General features: G+C 45.1%; 1 protein-coding gene across 3 annotated transcripts in view; it reads left to right on the top strand.

The window, feature by feature from the left end:
* The window catches only part of kremen1 (kringle containing transmembrane protein 1), a 59,312-nt gene that overhangs the window by 36,829 nt on the left and 4,412 nt on the right, over window positions 1-18,071 (top strand). For all 3 annotated transcript variants that reach the window (XM_030736968.1, XM_030736969.1, XM_030736970.1), the window contains 3 exons: window positions 10,926-11,050; window positions 12,407-12,560; window positions 13,224-13,556. In XM_030736968.1, the coding sequence (XP_030592828.1) occupies window positions 10,926-11,050; window positions 12,407-12,560; window positions 13,224-13,556 (612 nt within the window). The remainder of the gene's footprint in view (window positions 1-10,925; window positions 11,051-12,406; window positions 12,561-13,223; window positions 13,557-18,071) is intronic.

The following is an 18,071-nucleotide window of genomic DNA, read 5'->3' on the forward strand; positions in this document are numbered from 1 at the left end:
AGCCAGCATACTGAGGCAGGTTCAGGCATCACTGTGTGGAGAAGGGTGTGAGTTTCAGTGTGTGTGTCTGTACTGTTACCAGTACAAAATCCAGTCAGATATGTAGACTCTCAGAGAGAACATTTAATGGAGCTAATTTTGGCCTGTCCTTATTTTTTAACAAGATTTAAAGAAATAAGTTTGTTAAATGGAAGCTTCTATTAAAGATCAAGAGAGTGTGTGTGTGTGTGTGTGTGTGTGTGTGTGTGTGTGTGTGTGTGTGTGTGTGTGTGTGTGTGTGTGTGTGTGTGTCTAATGCCTGAATTCAGATTTTTGACTTCAGTTCCCTGAGACTAACTTTAAAACGTTACCTGCCAAGCTTGTTGTCTCCCAGCCAAATTAATGATCCATTTTCATAGAAATATGCCAAACTTTTTAAGGCAGTTTCATGTATAGTGTTCCCACAGGTGCTCCGTGAATAGACATAAATATTCAAAGTTTTGCACTTGTGTGTTGGGAATGAAACTTTCTGCCATATGTTAAAGGTTAAAGGTCAACTGTTAACAAACACTGACTGGTCTGAGACGCATTTCCTGCCTGTTTGGATGCTTCATGTTGTTAAGTCCCTTTCACTTCCATTAGGCCTGTCCTTACCTGAAGAAGGAGTTTTTGAACACTACTGTTAGCTTACTGTGACCTCTGACCTCCTTATAGCTCCACCCACTCCTGCCTTCGGGGAGAATACTTGTTTGCGGTGCTGGGGGGGCTTGAACAGAAACTGGAGAGTAGACACAGAAACAGTGTCTGTGGCTCCTTTCCTTTCTCAGCAGGGTTAAATCAGTCGGCCCATTAGGGAATTAGATGCATTGATCACAAGGTGAGCTGGTTGTGTAGAATGTTTGCTAATGAGTAGATGGCCATTGTTTAGTGTTTCTCCTGGGGAGGAGGAGGAGGAGATGAATAGCAGGTCAGCTACTTTAGGGCTCACAGCCAAATGTAGATCAGCAGTGCTCTGCACAGGTATAATCCATTTCATTTTTTTAGTGGCTATTGTACGGCAAATGGCATTCGATCTCCTGGTGCCTGTTGTGTGTTTGTGTGTGTGTGTGTGTTTTGCAGGTTTGCCCATTTTCAGCTTAATTTGATCAAAAAGCTTTTGCATATTAAGTGTAAGCTTTAATAGTGGAAAGCAGCAACAGTGACAAAATGAGTCTGCAGTGTGTGTGGATCTGCTGTTCAGAAAGGGTGATCCTGAGTATACACTAAAACAATTCATCAAGTACTCTGTACAGTTTTTGTTTTCTTACTTAAACTAGCTCATATGGAAGTATCCTGCATCCAAAAAGCCTTTGGTAGTATTATAGTAGTACCATATTTCATTTTCAGGGCAGTTGGTTTTTATCCTTTAAGGCGAGGTTAACGGACCAGGACTCGTATTACAGCAGTCCTGTGAGCCTGTATGAAGAGACGCTGCAAGTAAAAGTCATCTGTACCAACGTTCTGATGTTAAGCTGTTCTAATATTTCAGTTGTGCCATATTTAATTTGGTGAATGCAAATATTTGCTAATTTCCTTTAAAGCCGGCAGAGCTGATCTAAATGAACAAAGTTACTGCAGTTCATCCTAAAGGGGGAACGAAGCATCCATTAGCTGTTGAGATATTTCACTTGAAATTATAAATATTAACCTAATTAATGGATAAGCCTGTTTTGTCTCTCCATGATAAACTTTTCTCTTAGGGCCTCCTCGACTGATCAGTTGCTGAATTTCATGCAACACAATTAACTGCATGCATTTATTAAGCTTTTTGTAAGCACCTGATGAGTGCAGACACATTTCTGCATTTCTCTTCTTTCCTTTCAGATTTGAGCGTTCTGTTCATTGTTGTCCTGCTTTACCCTTAAACCCAAATATGAGCTGCACAGAGAAAATGCAGTATTTAATTACCTAATGGACAAATATCCCATGAATTTTATGGATCGCATTTATACTCCCTCTTTAATAAGCCTCTCTGATTAATGACTGCTTGTCTTTTTTCTCTTGCTTCATCCTCAGGAAAAAAGTTGCGTGTTTAAAGAGGCCATTACTGGTCCCTGTAGCTGTTAGTCTTTTATTGCCTGCTCTCATAATGTTTCAAAGGATGTCTGGAAAAATGCTTTTTCCATCTATCTTTCCATTGTTGTGTCTTAGTGTCCTCTGCGGTAACACCGCTTCAGCGAAGTTGTTTTATTGCTAGTTGCACAAAGTAAATGATGCAAGAATGATGCAGTCTTTTTATCTATGTGCCATTTGATCCTCAACAATCTGATAAAAGTTTCATGCTTGTTGCCTGATTATTGTTTCTAATGAGAATTAAAGAAAAAGCTTAATGTGGTTTGTTCTGGATAGAAATGCTGCCAATGAGGGAAAGCTGTGTAGTATCACTTCTGTTGAAACTATCTGATGATAAATGTACTTATCTAACATCTGTGTGTGTGTGTGTGTGTGTGTGTGTGTGTGTGTGTGTGTGTGTGTGTGTGTGTGTGTGTGTTCACCTCACAGCTACCCTCGTATCAGGTCTCATGAAGCTCCTCAGGACACACAGTTTGGTGTTGTGAGTGATGTGGGATGGTGGTCATTTTTCATCTCGTCTCTGCATTGTTCTGCGTGGACTCTGAGAGCACTAATTATTCATTTAAAGCTTTGGCTCCTGCCTGTTCCCTCTAATTAGATGGTTAGTCACTATCCCAGGGCCCTGGGCTCAGACATTGATCTCCTCTGTCACAGTCACATTGTGACACAGCCGCCACGAAGCTGCAGAAATGCTCAGATGGGATAAAAACAGGCATTAAGTACAGTAAACATGTACAACATACAGTACAGCTGTCTCTTTCTCACACTCTCTCACACACACACACACACTCACTCTAATGCGCTTTGAATATCCCACTTGCAAAGTCACTCTGCTGGATACAAACGCTTCTCTCATTCTGTCCAATAATAAGTCCTTTATTGTATAACTGTAAACTGTTCCCATTTACAGCCTGGAGAATTTATGATCTCCATAGAAAAACAAAGCATAAACGCAGCAGAAACACATAATGGCGACTCCCACCTCCTTACAAACAATACTGAGTTTCCAGAAACGGTTCTCCTGGGGGAGTTTGTGGCGTATTTCTCAGTTTCTCTTGTGTTCTCGTGGGCTGTGGTGCAGTCAACAAGACTAATCAAAGGCTTGATGAAGTGCAGCAGCTGTATTTGTTTATGTATTGAGCATACTGTACTACAAAACTGGTAATAAATGGGGCCGAGACACAAAGAAAGGGAGACGGAGCGAGGAATGAAGGCAGAGAGGACGGGATGGAAAGGAGAGGAAAAAAATCACATAAACACCGACTGTGATAAGTGTTGTTTCCCTGCTTTGTTGCAGTTAGCATTCCTCAGAAGGCAGTGCAGTGTTTCAGTGTGTGTGTGTGTGTGTGTGTGTGTCTGCGTGTGTGCGTGCCTCCGATCTGAATGGTTAACCTGCTGCTGGTGGATTAATGGGCTGCTGGGAGAGTTTCCAAGGCGTCAACATACCTGTGTTTTAAATTACTTCAATTGAGCCTATTAGCACTTGAGGAATGTGCCTTTAAAATCCTGCCTCTGCTTTGTAACCACACGTCTCTAATGTCCCTTCTCTAATGTGAAAGCACTAATTAGCTTTTCGTTATGTGTGATAATGAAGCATTGCTGCTGCTTAAAGAATCATTTTAAGGTTTATATTTCTGAGTAAATATGTTCTGTAAGCAGAGATGCTTTTGCAGAGACACACTTCACTGGCTTTGCATTCTTAAGTGTTATCAAAACTAAATCCCTGAGATGTGTGTGACTATAATAAATAAGGCTGTCAAAGAAACAAGTGTCTAAAATGATTGGCGGTAATGATTCATGAAAGGAAACCACATAAATCTTTATGTTCAATCTTTATGTCAGAAGAGGAGGGCCTGACTCAGGTATACGGTTCAGCTGATATTATCGCACACATATTTTGGTATCAGCATTTATGTTGTATAACATGCAGCAGTTTGTCCTGCAGAATAAAGTGCAGGTGGAGGTTGGGTTCATTTTAACGTGGTGTCATCTCCACTGTTTATAATGCTGTCTGCAGCAGAGCTGAGCTGTGAGCAGTCAGTGATTAAATACAACAACTGACTTCTTTTTCTGTGAAGCACTAAATTTGTAAATTCATGGATAACACTAATTATATTTTAGCATTACAGATATGACTTTGATTAACTTTGTGTATACTGGTGGATTAACCATTACAGAAACATAAGCATGATGCTGGTAATTACCAGTACTTTGTCGGCTGGTGTGAGAACAACGCACTCCAAATCAACGCCAGCAAGACGAAGGAGATGATCATAGACTTCAGGAGGAAGCCACCCCCTACAGCACCGGTGAACATCCAGGGAAAGGACATGGAGACAGTGGTCTCCTACAAGTACCTGGGTGTTCATCTCAATAACAAGCTGGACTGGAGTACAAACACAGACGTCCTGTATAAGAAGGGCCAGAGTCGACTCCACCTGCTGAGGAGACTGAGGTCCTTTGGTGTCTGCAGGACTCTGTTAAAGACTTTTTATGACTCAGTGGTAGCATCTGCCCTTTTCTATGCAGTGGCCTGCTGGGGGGGTGCACCAAAGGGACAGGAGCAGGATCGACAAACTGGTGCGGAGGTCTAGCTCTGTGTTGGGATGTCCTCTGGAGTCTGTGATGGTGATGGGTGAGAGGAGGATGTTAGCAAAGCTGACATCCATCATGGACCCCCCCCCATCACCCTCTTCATGAGACCGTGGGTGAGCTGAGCAGCTCCTTCAGTCAGAGACTGAAACATCCTCGCTGCAGGAAGCTTCACAGCTCCTTCATCCCAACAGCAGTTAGACTGTACAACACATCATAATGTCATGAGTCACTTGGACACTTTACCTCCTCTGCCATCACTTTATCCATACAGTCAGATACATTTTATTTATTACACTCACCCATATAATGCATACCGTGTATGCTGTGTACCTTACCGGCTACAAATGTATATAATATTTTGATATCTTTATATAGTGTTTTGATGTGTGTGTATATGTGTGTATATGTACATGTGTGTATTGACATTGATATATATATATTTATGTAAATAGTGCTTATGTATATGTGTATAGTTTTTTTGCTATTTTATTTTATTTTATTCTATTTTAGTTTTAGATTAGTTATTTGTTCTTACTCATCCTTTTCATTTTTTCTCTGTACTGAGCTGCTGTAATGCACAAATTTCCCCGTCGTGGGATCATTAAAGTTTTATCTTATCTTATCTTATCTTATCTACTGTGAATTTAGGGCAGCTGTGGCATAAACCTCACATTGGGTGGTGGTTTAAGAAATTTGTTAAACACTGGTCCAAAAAATGAAAGGAACCCTTTGAAAACCCATCAGATCTCAATGCTGCAAATCTGCACTGATACCAGGTAACGTGTGAGGAATGAAAGGATGCCACATCGTTTGTGAGCCTCCAGAGGGCTGAATTCAAGGACACCCTGAAAACAAAAGTGAAAAGATGATGCAGCAGGCAAGGTCATTTTGCCAAATTTTTGTTACAGCAACTTAAATGGTCCTCAGTAGTTTGTATGCATGCTTGACAGCGTCAGGCCTCCTAATGAGACGATGGTGTCCTGGGGGATCTCATCCCAGATCTGGACCAGAGCATGGCTGAGCTCCTGGACAGTCTGAGGTGCAGCCTGGCAGCATCAGATGGACCATAATGTCCCAGAGCTGTTCTGTTGGATTTAGGTCAGGCGAGCGTCAGTGGTATCAGTTCCTTCATCCTCCAGGAACTGCCTGCATCCTCTCACCAGGCATTGCCGTGGAACCCAGGACCCACTGCACCAGCGTAGGGTCTGACAGTGGGTCCAGCAGTGACTGTGACCCTGAGCTAAATACAACACATGTGAAAAACAGTCAGAAAAGACGAGGAGGGGAAAATGAGAGTGTCCTGCACCTGAAAACTGTTCCTGTTTGGGGGGTTGTCTCATGGTTGCCCCTCTATTGCACCTAATGTTAACTTCATTAAAACCAAAGCAGCTGAAACTGATTAATAACCCCCTCTGATACCTGACCTCATCAATATCACAGAGGTCTAATTTACTTGATGCTAAACTGATTAACTGATTTCCCATATTCACATCCCGTGTGTGTTGGTAGTCGAGCCCAGATAAATAATAACAATCCAGTATTATTCATTTTTGGGGGCTGAGCTCTGCGGGGCTGTAATCTGCATGAGGATGTGGGAAGAGAATTTGTTTACTCCAGTGATGCTTCCTCCTTCCTCACCCTGCACACATTTTTCCTGGTCTTACAGGCTGCACCGTGCTCAGCCTCAGTTTCTATAGCCACAACTACATATTAGTTTTATTAGATTATCAGCTCCTTACATTTTAGAGAAATCAGTTAATTGTTCTGTCTGTAAAGTTTTTTAAAACTGGGGCAATTGCAGTAAACATGTTTCAAATGTTCGTTGCTGAGTGTGTTTGTGTCACTTTGTTTGTACTTGATTAGACTGGAGGAGAAAGTGAGCGTGAATGTCAGCACAGTTATTCATGCCATCACCCACAGAGTGAAGCCACAGGGCGTTATCACTCACCACCTGAGTGGGTATTATCAGTCATCCCCTTTAAACTGGCCTTTCATGTTCTCATGTTCTCACGTCCACACTCGGTGTCTCCTCACTGAAGGAGAAACGAAATAAAATCAAACCGGATGACAGGATTCATTTTAGCCAGTCGTGAATAGAAATGATTTTATATGTATGAGTCCATTCAAAACAATAAAATCAGCAGCTGCAAATCTGGGACATCTCTTGTCAGACTTATAATAGAGAGAAATCCTTTTTCATATTCGGCTTCAGTGTCTTCCCTCGTCTGGAATATGCAGGGTGGTAGAAACAGAGTCGAATCTGTTTGGGAGACACCCAGAGTCCTCTGTTCTTTACCTCCACATGTCCTCGAAATTTACTACCATAATTATGTTTGCTTAGTAACATGCTTGTCACCTCAGCTCATCGGCCTGCTTTGCATGCGCTCCTTTCCAAGTGCACTTGCCAAAGCCTGCTGCACGTGCTGTGTGCACAGACAGACTCGCATGAACTTTGTCGCTTTGCCCGGTGCCTCCCGTCTGCACTGCAGTGCATTGTGGGAAGCTGGCTGACAGCTCTTTAGCGAGCTAAGGCTGCCAGGTTGTGATGAGTGTAGCTGCAGTCAGGCCTTGTTTAGTGCCCCCCCCCCCCCCCCCCCCCCCTTTTTTTTAAACATTGTAGGAGTCCCCCCTCCCACTGTGATCGCCCAGGGTTTTCAGAGGTCTGGTCTGGGCTAACTGGAGCATTTACACACCTTGTGTTTCCTCCATCTCTCCCCTCCGGCTCGTTAAAGTCTAAATTCCACCAACAGCTTTGAAGTGTGTTTGTGTGTTTTTTCTTTTACTGTACGTGGAGATATTTGCACTTGTTGCGCCTGCAAAGCAGATGTTTTTAAGAGAGACGCTGCTGTGCTCAGGAGTTTTCAGATGAGAACAATTCAAGACTTTTTTGGATGCACACTGCAGGACGGTGCATAGAAAAGCAGCCTTCCCTGTCCTTAGATCCACACAAACCTCCGGCTCTGCGGCCGGTGATTCACTGCTGCTGAGATGAGAAGAGGACAAAGAATGATAAACTGACTGTAGTCTGCAATCTTGTTGTCAAAGCCAAGTTAAAAAGGAGTATTTCTGCCTTTAATCTGGCTCCTGAGCACAGCAGTAGCATTTTTGCCTCTGCTTTTCAAAAGCTCTATTGAAGTGGTACCTGCCTGCCTTGCTCAGAGGGAGGTTGCTGGTTCCCTACCAGGTGTTTATCTCTCTTTTCTTCTCTGCTTTCCTTTGCACTCCTCACTGCTGTTAATCTACTGCGTACTTGAGCAACTGATGAAAAAGAAACTACGAGAGGCCTCAAACATTCTTATAACTGTCAGATAATCTGGTGCTTATTTTTGCGAGTGTGCACCGTGGAGTCTCCGTAAATGATTTCCCCAATCACATCAATCTCATAAAGCTCTGGCATGTTTTGAGGAATATTGCACATGATTTATCGCCCATCTGAGTGTGTCTGAGGACTTTGTCTTCAAGTGTTGAGTCATTTGTCAAACACATTTCTTGGCTGCAGCCAAAATCTCGCCGGTCACTTAACGGTCATCAAATGTGAGCAGGGGGGGGGGGCGCCTGTCTGCCAGTCTTCACCACCATTTTTCTCTCTGCCCTCCTTCATGTTTCCAGTCTGGGGGGGGGTTCTTGTGGACAACAGTTTGTGAAGAATTTAAAACATGTCACACGTTTTCCCCAAAGAGTCTTTGTGCCTCAGAGAGAAGCTGCAGATTCTGTTGAGCCAAAGAAGTTAACTTTGGCAACAACTGGCTCAGCAGTGACACATGTGTGGTCTTCATTAAGGTCACTTCAGTTCATGAAGGCGGCTTTGATTGATGCTCCTCTACAGTAATGTTATAAATATTCAGACTGACTTGTATGCAAATCCATACCCCATTTTTTGTTTGCAAAATACCGACATATTCCACATTTCATGACAGGCTTGTAAGAATAGATGAAGTGTTTTTCTGTTTCTTGCTGGGAACAGCTCGTTCACTGGTGGAACTTGCTGTCATTGGCTGAGCTGCGCCTGCCTGTTTGATGGCAGGCGAAGCTCGAGAGAGTCTCAGTTCTAGGACAGTGTTGGAGCACAGTATCAGGGGACGTTACAGTGCCTGAGCTCGCTGTCAGCCCACAAAGCAAGACGCTGTTGTTGCACAAATAGACAAGAATCGCTGCTGTGAATTAAGATCAGATGAACATCTTGCTCTCTTATCAGTGTGTGGAGAAACTCTAGTGCAGAGTCCTCTGTGGTTTTTCTATTTGCATTTCACTTAAAAAATAAATCAATACAAATGCTTTGAAAGCCTCAGTCACACAGGCCTGGAGACCATGTGACAAAAACTGTGTATTCCCCACCCAGTGGGGGAGTGGAGGCTGCTGTGAAATCAGCTGAAGCTGAAGCCCCCCCCCCCAGGAACCATGATCACTACAGAAAAGTGTGTATTTCATGACAAGAGAGCGAATGTTTACTGGAAATTGCTGGTGTGAAATTGGTCACAAATAAAAAACATCCCAGCAATTTTTTTTTGGTTGCCAGCAGGTTGCCATGGTCACCAGTAGTTTGCATGGATATTAATCTCTGTCTCTCTCCCCTCAGCCCCCCTCAGCAGATGACCCCCCCCCCCCCCCCCCCGAGCCTGGTTCTGCTGGAGGTTTCTTCCTGTTAAAGGGAGTGTTAGATGCTTCTGATGTTTGCATCCTCGCTGCAGCTCAGAGCGGCCTTGGCCACCACATCGGACGCGGTCTTTGCCCGATGTGGTCACCCTGCAGCTGGACGCCGCCGCCGCCGCTTCCAATTACGCTGAAGAAAATTTTACTCTTGCAGCAGAAATTACTTTTCCGAGCATGCGCTCACTTCTGTTTGTCAAATTTGCTTTAGTTCCACACATCAAAATAAAGCACTTTAAGCCCATTTGAATTTAAATGAAAAACAAATCACAAATAGGATATAGATTGCTGGAGGCTTTATTGGCACTTCCCAAGCTATTACATTGAATTTAAAAGCTTTGCAGTGTTTAATCACTGTTCTAGATTGTGAAAGATTGCATAGGATTTGATAAATACAGAGTGGATTAAGGCAGGCAGTTTGATTCATCTGCACGGATGTGATCTGGAAAGGTGTCAACATCCATCTCTCATCTATCTGTCTGGTCAGAGTCTGTGATCGTTGGCACGTTTGTCGCACACATTGTAACGTCCGACCTACATGCAAAGAAACATTTTCATGCACACGATAGGCTCCAATCACAGTATCATCAAAATGATTTAAAAAGTGCCAAAATTAATGAGAGACTGTGTTAAACTTTTGTTTCATTCAGTCTAATCTTCCTGATTAGATTTCATGAGCCTTTATTTTGTGTATGTGTAGAAGTGAAGCAGCCGTCTGTGCTGATGTAGAGGGAAAAAATGAGACGGCAGAAAGAGGAGATGAGTTGCAAAGTGGCTTGCAGAGGCAGCACTGACTGAAGACACTGTGCACCGTACTGAAGAGTATGAGCAAGTTATACCTGCCTGCACTAAGTCTAAGCTCAGTGTTTGTGCTTTTAAATCTTTGCCAATAAAAAGGTCGCGGTCCGCTTCATGTCATGTGTCAGATTCCACGTGGGAAGACAAAATTCTTCTTCTCTGCTTTTCTTGGTACATGAAACTTTAAAATGGGATTTTCTCACCACACACACACACACACACACACACACACACACACACACACACACACACACACACACACACACACACACACACTCAGTCACACATTTAGAAAATGTTATATTCCTAATCTGATGCAACAGCTCTCAAATCTGACAGGGTACATTTTCTAAATTCCAGTTCCATGTCGCAGTGACTCAAACATCCCTGTCCCCCCAAACATCCCCTCTCCCCTCCTCCTCGCCTCGTGCCAGCTCCTTCTCTCCTCTTTTTCTCAGAAGCCAAATAGTTGGCTTTCCTCGTGACCCTAAAAGTTTCAGCCCTGAATACTTGAGTGTGTTGTCACTGGTTGTTCTTTGCTCTGGTTGTTCTTTTTCCAGTACCTGCTCACTCATTTCTAACCCCTGTAGAGTTGGTTGGACCACATGGACTTAAACTCCATTTGATCTTTCCGAATCATGTGAATTCCCAGCCTTACCATGAAATATGGATCACATCATGTTGTATAAGCGCTTTGAGTGCTCTGACTGAGTAGAAAAGCGCTATATAAGAACTAGTCCATTTACCATTTACCATCTAAGATGCATAACTGATCTCCTCTGGTTCCCCTGCAGTGCCTGGGAACTTGGGGTGCTTCAGAGACAGCGGCGACCCACCCACCCTGACTGGTGCCAGTGAGACCTCCAACAAACTCACCATCCAGAACTGCATCAGCTTCTGCAGGAAGCAGAGATACAAGGTGAGATATGGAGCTAAATTAGAAATGCATAAAATAACAAGAAATCCTGAAAGATGCAGATCTTTTATTGTAACTGTGATTAAAGCTGGCAGCTTCTGTAAAACAAAAAGTTACAAGTATTAAAATGGTTGATGCTTCATCCTCTGTTCAAATCTCTCCACTTGTTAAATAAAGAACACGGAGGAAACGTCACGTCTGAAACAGTCACGAACGATCTCTTGCAATAGTCGAGCTTTTATGTAAATCGTCTGCTTTCATGGGTTGTTTTCTGTCAGTTATCTGCGTGATGCCCTCTTTATTCAGCCGTCACATTTCCTGTTTGAAACCAAGCAGCAGATGACAAATCATCACAATAATCAAGGCTGACAGCTGGAAATGAATGCTTATTAGCCCACTGGGTTCCTCCTCTTCACTGCATTCTCCCCTCTCTTTGTATCTGGCCTGCATTGTCCCTGCTACAAACTGTGCCAGGTGTTAATTTTCTGTCTCAGCAGATCCACTTCTGCTCTGTATACACTGACAGATACTGACAGGCGCCCCCCCCTCCCCGCTCAGTTCAGCAGATGTTACAGGAAATGGCAGCAGACTGGCATCATCTGCCTACCCTTGGAGTGTCACTGTCCTCAGTGCACATGTGAAGCGTCGGTGCTCTGAAGTGTGGATCCGTGTGAGCCTGACAGAGAGCATGTCTGATGAGTGAGACGGCCGTCCGTCTTGTTTACTCTGCCTAAAGTGTCTGCGTACGTGCTCTCAAATGTAACTGCATCAGATGGAATAATAGAACAAGGATGAAGCCGGACACATGTGGGTGAAAGCAGAGGCTTCATAACTTCTCGTTCCATCAGTGGGAAATTATGCAGTACCTTCAGTTGCGTGTTTTCATTTAGTGCCTGAAAACTGAACAATGGTGTCCTTCTGAATGAGGAACAAGAGCTCCTTTGATGACGAGTGGCCGGCAGTGGCGAGGTCGAGATGTGCGAAGGTTTTCGGCATGTCACATTCCTGCGCCGGCGCTTTCTGGAACGGTTTACTAACAGCTCTGATTTGAAGGGTAGATAGGTGTTATTTCGGCAGCGGTGTTTGAAAGGAGGCTTCTAATCAGCCGGGAGGCCGCGGTTATCCCGACTCAGATTACACCGTCTTGTAATCAGGAGAGAGCAATTAGGACGCTTTAGGCTCAAGTCACTTATTTCTAAGGGAAGGAGCTGCATGCAGTGAACTGTTGACCCTGTTTCATATAAATGTAGCATGAGAAATACATGCAGCTACTTTCAAAGTGAAAAATAGCTCTGTGGTGTATGCTTTAAGTCAGCAGATCGAGCCCCTCAGTGTTTAAACTCCTCTTCTGTTTTGCAGCTCGCCGGCATGGAGTCGGGATACGCCTGTTTCTGTGGCAACGAAGTGGACCTGCATAAACGTGGCGAGTCGCCGAGCACGGAGTGTAACCACGTTTGCTTCGGTGACCACACTCAGCCCTGCGGCGGGGACGGCTGGGTCATCATATTCAGCAGTGAGCACTGACAGCTGTCATTCTGGCACCGACGCCTTTCACATCTCTCCTGTGGTTTTGTATAAATTCTGAGGGATTTTGGTCAAACCCCCCCCCCCCCCCCCCCCCCCCCGGGTGCTTTTAATTTGAAGAAGCCTGATTGGGGAGCAGGTCTGTCCTTGTAGAACAAAACCCGGGTCTCTTAGGCCATCGCCCCACCAAAGACACGATCTGCTCTGAACCTTTGACTGACAGATTTTCTAAAGCCTGAAACAAAGCCCAGAGGCTCAGGGCTCTGCTTCTCCCTCAGACCGCCGACATTTCAGCGTGCTGAAAAGTTTGGGTGGATTTTTTCGGTCCAGTGAGGCGAAAAGCACGTTGTCTGCATAACATTTATCAATATGTACAGTTAAGCTCATTTCCAGAATCTTCAGTTTCCTGTTTTTGTCATAGTCTTGATTTTGACCTTCAGCCTGTTTCTAGGGGGGGTTTTATGTGGATCAGTCACTGATTAAAGTCAGTATTGGGGTTAATATCAGTCCTGTGTATTTGATTGATCACATAAAGTCCAACATGCTTACCAAACCAGATATATAGACCATCAACCATCCCTGCAGCGTCTAACCTTTAAAACAAAAAACCTTTAAACTCCTCGTCTTCTTAAAAAAATCCTCTTTCTTACAGCCCGAGTGGGGGCCTGCGGGGGGAACTACACTTCTCCATCAGGAGTGATCTACTCCCCCGACTTCCCCGACAAATACGAGGCTGGCCGTGTTTGCTACTGGACCATCCAGGTCCCCGGATCCTCAGCCATCCTCTTCAACTTCACCTTCTTCGACATCTCTGACCAGACGGACATGGTGGAGCTACTGGACGGCTACACCAACCAAGTGGTGGCCCGCTTCGACTGGCGCAGCCCCCCGCGGGAGCTGGTGAACGTCACGGGCGACTTTGTCATTCTCTACTTCTACTCGGACCGCACCAACCAAGCCCAGGGATTCGCCCTTCTTTACCAAGGTGAGATTTCAGCAGGTGTTCCTCACCTGCTGAGTCACTAAGGACCCTTCACAAACAAAGCGAGAGCCCCTTCGTGTGGCTGGCTGGCTCGTGCTCTGATGGAGTTTTGCATCCCTAGTTTAGTAAAGTAACACCTGTTAGCTGTGGTTAGAGACTTGGCTTTGGCAGGTCCTTTTCTCTTACCGAGCTGCAGCAGCATGCTTTACTTACTCAGTCTGTTCTGTGCTAAATTGCACTCAAAGTTTTTTTATGCCACCTACATAAAAAAAACTGCCACAGTGTGATTACAGCTTCTGATAGGCTCAGTTCATTGTGTAGTAGATGCATTTCCACCCACAGCTCAGAGCTGAAGGCTTCAATGTCTTCAGGTTAACGTGAAGATTCGTGCAGAATGAGAGGAGTCCTTTTTTTTCTATGTTCTCATGAACAGTCTCAAAGAACCAGAAATGATTTCATAGATTAATTTCTGCAGGAATGAGCAAAGCACGCCCTCATATAATTCACTGTAGGTGCCATTCAAGCTCAGAACCCCCCACCCTCCCTCCATCTGTAACTCTGTGTCATTTTTTTTTTACAGTAAAAACAATATTGGAAGGTTGTAACCCTCTGACCAGCGCGATCCTTTCTCGTGACACCGATCTCATTTTGCGCGAGGCGTCGTGTATTCCAGAAATGCAGCGTGAGCTGGGTCAAAAGGTCGCCTCCTGAATTAAAGTTTTTTATTAACAGAAATGTGTAGATAGAAACACACAGAGGGGCTGAGGTACAAATACAAAGCAGAATCTGATGGAGTAAGAAGATCGTATCAGCACCACAGATATTTAATAACTCGTTGGCGGAGCGCTCGGATCTGAGGATAAACGCTCTCCTCACACAGTGACGGAGCATTTCAGCTGCGACTGGGTCTGAAGCATGGAAAACATGTGGGCAGTTCTGGGAACGTCGCAGTCAGGCTGAAGGTCAGCAGCTGATGGCTGGTCTGATACCCTCCTACACATCCAAGGTGCTGCATATCTGCAAGCCACTTTGCAACCCACCTCAGCCCAGGCTTGTTTTTTTTTACTGTTTCTGATTTCATCAGCCTCCAGAACAGAACAGACCCATGTCATCAGATATGAACGATCTTCATTTGACTGCAGTTCTCCCGACTGAAGCGTGCTTTTGTTTTGATTATTTCTCACACTGGAAAATTTCATCTGTGCTGCGAGTGGAAACTGTTTCAGATTGAGGTGGCTGGACTCTCACCGACTCACCTGAAGCTGCTTTGCTGTGGGTTTTTCAGTGTGTGCCACTTTTAAGTCGTCTCCTCCCACTCTGCTCTGGGTGTTTGAAGCAGATCTCATCTGCAGATGATTACAGTCGCAGCATGATGACTGAAACTTTAACATGTAAGAGGAACACTGACGGGCCTGAGTGGCGCTCATAAATACGAGTGTGCGACTGAAGCAGTTTGTTTCTCAGCGGTGACATTTCACAGAGAGGACGAGAACACTGCTTAAAATCACACAGCGATTTTAAATAAATCACATCTATGTTTAGGAGAAGTAAATGAAAGGCAGAGGAGATCTCATTTAGGATATTGCTTTCCTCTGGGAACCTATAAATGAGCTGAAATAGTCCGTGCTCCCTGCCACTGTGGTTTTATGAAGCAAACTCTGCCCATCTGGAGCTGTAAGCAGGTTAAAGCAAACACAATTTATTGTAAACGCTTTTTGAATTATGTCTTGAATTTTTTTTAAAAAGGCTCATGTTTATAGCACACTTGGGTGTTTTTGCAAAGCTCCATCTGTTTCTTAACAAATGTATTAAATATTGAGTCGTGCCTCTGCTGTATATACTTCAGCATGAAGCGGTGTAGTGTTACCTCGTGCTGCTGCAGCCGCGTTTACACAGTGGAATCATTAAAGGGGCGTTAAGTGATCCGCGCCCCGAACCGGCAGAAATGCCGTTTTCCTCGTTCATCACATCGTCGTGAAGTCAGGATGTCACGTTGAACTGTAACACTGTAACACCGCTGAACGTTACATTAACAACCAAGAAGATGAAAGGAGTGATTTTACTGCTGAGACCGAGAAATGATTTATGTATTTCCAGATAAATAATACATTTGCTTGAATAATGAAAGTGCTTTTCCTCTCCTGTCTTATCAGAAGCTCTTTCTGCCCTTTTCTTATTGTAGCTAAAGGGTGACATTTTCACCAGTGATTAAATGCAAATGATGGAGGGCTTCATAAAACTCTCTGATAGAGGGGGATGATGATGTTTGTTTAGTTGTTACTGACAGATGAAATGTGTCAGATCAGATTTGTGTTACATGAATGTGTAAAACAGCAGAAACTGCCGTGTGGAAGAAAGATAAGATAAGATAAGATAAGATAAGATAGTGTTTATTTGTCACATGCACAGTTATACACAGTACAATGCACAGTGAAATGTATTTTGTACCTGCAACCATATATACACACACATATAAATAAGAAGAATAAAAATAAAAAAAGTAATTCACACTATACACTATACTCTATATACTATACACTATACACACTTTTATAAATTATAATATTTACATTGTGCAATAATGGTCCAGTTAGGGCTCAGAGTTGAGCAGACGGATGGCTTGTGGGTAAAAACTCTTCTTCAACCTTTCAGTCTTAGCCCTCAGGCAGCGGTAACGCCGGCCTGATGGGAGCAGGGAGAAGAGAGAGTGTCCGGGGTGGCTGGGCTGTTTTAGGATCTTCATGGCCCTCAGCCTGCACTGCTTGGTGTAAATGTCCTGCAGGTTGGGGAGGGTGGTTCTGATGGTCCGTTCAGCTGAACGAACCACCCTTTTTAGGGCCATGAAGTCCTGCTTGGTGCAGTTTCCCATCCAGGTGGTGATGCTCCCACGCATGATGCTCTCGATGGTGCAGGTGTAAAAGTTCCTGAGCACCTTGAGTGGGAGCTTGAAGTCTCTCAGCCGCCTGAGGAGGTAGAGACGCTGTCTGGCCTTCTTCACAGTGATGTTTATGTGATGAGTCCAGGACAGGTCCTGTGAGATGGTCACTCCCAGGTATTTGAAAGTGTCCACTCTTTCCACCTCAGCACCACTGATGACAAGTGGATGGTAGTCCCTCTGCTGCTTCCTGCTGAAGTCCACGATCAGTTCCTTCGTTTTGCTGACGTTGAGCAGGAGGTGGTTCTCCTGGCACCAGTTCTCCAGGCGGGAGACCTCTCTCCTGTAGGCTGTCTCCTCATTGTGAGAGATTAGTCCCACAACAGCAGTGTCGTCAGCAAACTTGATGATGACGTTGGACTCTGACGTGGCCTCGCAGTCATGGGTGTACAGTGAGTACAGCAGAGGGCTGAGCACACAGCCTTGGGGGGATCCAGTGTTGAGGGTGAGGGAGGATGAGGTGAGGTGACCCACTCGTACCACCTGTGGTCTGCTGGTCAGGAAGCTGTGAACCCACCTGCACAGGGATGGGCCCAGGCCCAGGTCCAGCAGCTTAGAGACCAGCCTGGAGGGAACTATGGTGTTGAATGCTGAGCTGTAATCTACAAACAGCACTCTCACATAGTTCCCCTTACCAGTGTCTATGTGTGAAAGGGTCTTGTGGAGGAGGAAGGATATGGCGTCATCTGTGGATCTGTCTGGCCGGTATGCAAACTGTAGTGGGTCGAGGGTGGTGGGCAGTGAGGAGGTGATGAATGTCTTGATGAGTCTCTCAAAACACTTCATCACCACAGAGGTGAGCGCTATGGGCCTGAAGTCATTGGGGCTGCTGGGGTGTGGTTTCTTTGGGACAGGGACTATGATGGACTTTTTAAAGCAGGTGGGAATCACACACAGTTTCAGTGAGAGGTTGAATATCAGTGTAAACACAGGTGCCAGCTGGTCAGCGCAGGTCTTAAGGACACGTCCACTAATACCGTCTGGTCCAGCCGCTTTCCTGGTGTTTACACGTCTAAACGCCCTCCTCACGTCGCGCTCCGTCACAGTGAGTGTCTCCGCCCCTCCGGCCGGGAGCGCAGCGGGCTGTCGGCTTCCCGACTCAAAGCGCGCAAAGAAGATGTTGAGTTCATCAGCCAGAGAAGCGTCGGCACTCACCGGGTGTGTGTGTGGTGCTTTGTAGTCCGTGATGGTGCGTAGTCCCTGCCACAGTCCCCTGGGGTCAGACTGTTGTAGTTGCTGTTCCAGTCTGCGGCCGTAGCGATGTTTTGCCTCTTTCACCGCTCTGCGGACGTTGTATGATGCAACCTTGTAGTCCTCCATGTTCCCAGAGGCGAGGCCGGAGTTGTAGGCAACGGTGCGGGACCTCAGGGCGTCGCGGACAGATTTATCCACCCACGGCTTCTGGTTGGGAAAAGTCCTGATGGTCCTCCTAAGTGAAGTGTCTTCAACAACTTTCCCAATAAATCCCACGACAGTTTCCGTAAACTCCTCGATGTCTCCGCCCGCGCTGCTGCGAAACATGTCCCAGTCGGTTGAATCCAACGCACCCTGCAGAGCGGCCTCTGTTTGATCAGACCACCGTG

The sequence above is a fragment of the Archocentrus centrarchus genome, chromosome 9, assembly GCF_007364275.1.
Source record: "Archocentrus centrarchus isolate MPI-CPG fArcCen1 chromosome 9, fArcCen1, whole genome shotgun sequence".
Taxonomy (NCBI): domain Eukaryota; kingdom Metazoa; phylum Chordata; class Actinopteri; order Cichliformes; family Cichlidae; genus Archocentrus; species Archocentrus centrarchus.